This window comes from Emiliania huxleyi (genome assembly GCF_000372725.1).
Source record: "Emiliania huxleyi CCMP1516 unplaced genomic scaffold EMIHUscaffold_286, whole genome shotgun sequence".
NCBI classification, from domain to species: domain Eukaryota; phylum Haptophyta; order Isochrysidales; family Noelaerhabdaceae; genus Emiliania; species Emiliania huxleyi.
Window position 1 is genome coordinate 143,058 of NW_005199885.1, and position 762 is coordinate 143,819.

The 762-nt window shown below is 68.6% G+C and overlaps 1 protein-coding gene across 1 annotated transcript in view; it reads left to right on the forward strand.

The window, feature by feature from the left end:
• Positions 1 to 687, forward strand: part of EMIHUDRAFT_239327 (hypothetical protein) — a gene marked incomplete at both ends in the record, with an annotated part of 3,395 nt that extends 2,708 nt beyond the window's left edge. The window contains 2 exons of the mRNA XM_005776050.1: positions 116 to 356; positions 619 to 687. Coding sequence (XP_005776107.1) covers positions 116 to 356; positions 619 to 687 — 310 coding nt within the window. The remainder of the gene's footprint in view (positions 1 to 115; positions 357 to 618) is intronic.
• Positions 688 to 762: the final 75 nt, after the last annotated feature.

Sequence of the window (762 nt, forward strand, 5' to 3'; positions counted from 1 at the left end):
CAGGAGCGGTTCAAGCCGGCGTTCCGGCAGATCTTCCGCAAGCACTCTGATCGTGCGCCGCCTCGAGATTGCCCGAGACTGCCCGAAAGGAGGCGCAGATTGCAATCTCGCGTAGGCACCTGATCGTGCGCGACCTCGACGTGGGCAGCCGCTTCTCAAAGTCACACGACCTCGACTGCGTCACCCTAGAGGGCGACTCCGTCAACCGGAAGGGCGCGCTCTCTGGCGGGTACACCGACCTGCGCCGCTCGCGGCTGCGCGCGCAGCTCGACCGGCTCAGGCTGCGCGAGGCGCTCGCGGCGTCCGAGGCGGAGCTCGCGGCCGTGGTGGGCGAGGGCGAGAGGCTCGACGCCGAGGTGACGCGCGTGCTGCCCGACAGGGCCAGGACCTCTCCTGGACCTTTCCTGGAGCCTTCCTGCAGGTGACGCGCGTGCTGCCCGACAGGGCCGAGACCTCTCCTGGACCTCTCCTGGAGCCTTCCTCTGCAGGTGACGCGCGTGCTGCCCGACAGGGCCAAGACCTCTCCTGGACCTCTCCTGGAGCCTTCCTGCAGGTGACGCGCGTGCTGCCCGACAGGGCCAAGACCTCTCCTGGACCTCTCCTGGCGCCTTCCTGCAGGTGACGCGCGTGCTGTCGGACAGGGCCAAGACCTCTCCTGGACCTCTCCTGGAGCCTTCCTGCAGGTGACGCGCGTGCTGTCGGACATGGCCAGGACCTCTCCTGGACCTCTCCTGGAGCCTTCCTGCAGGTGACGCGCGTGCT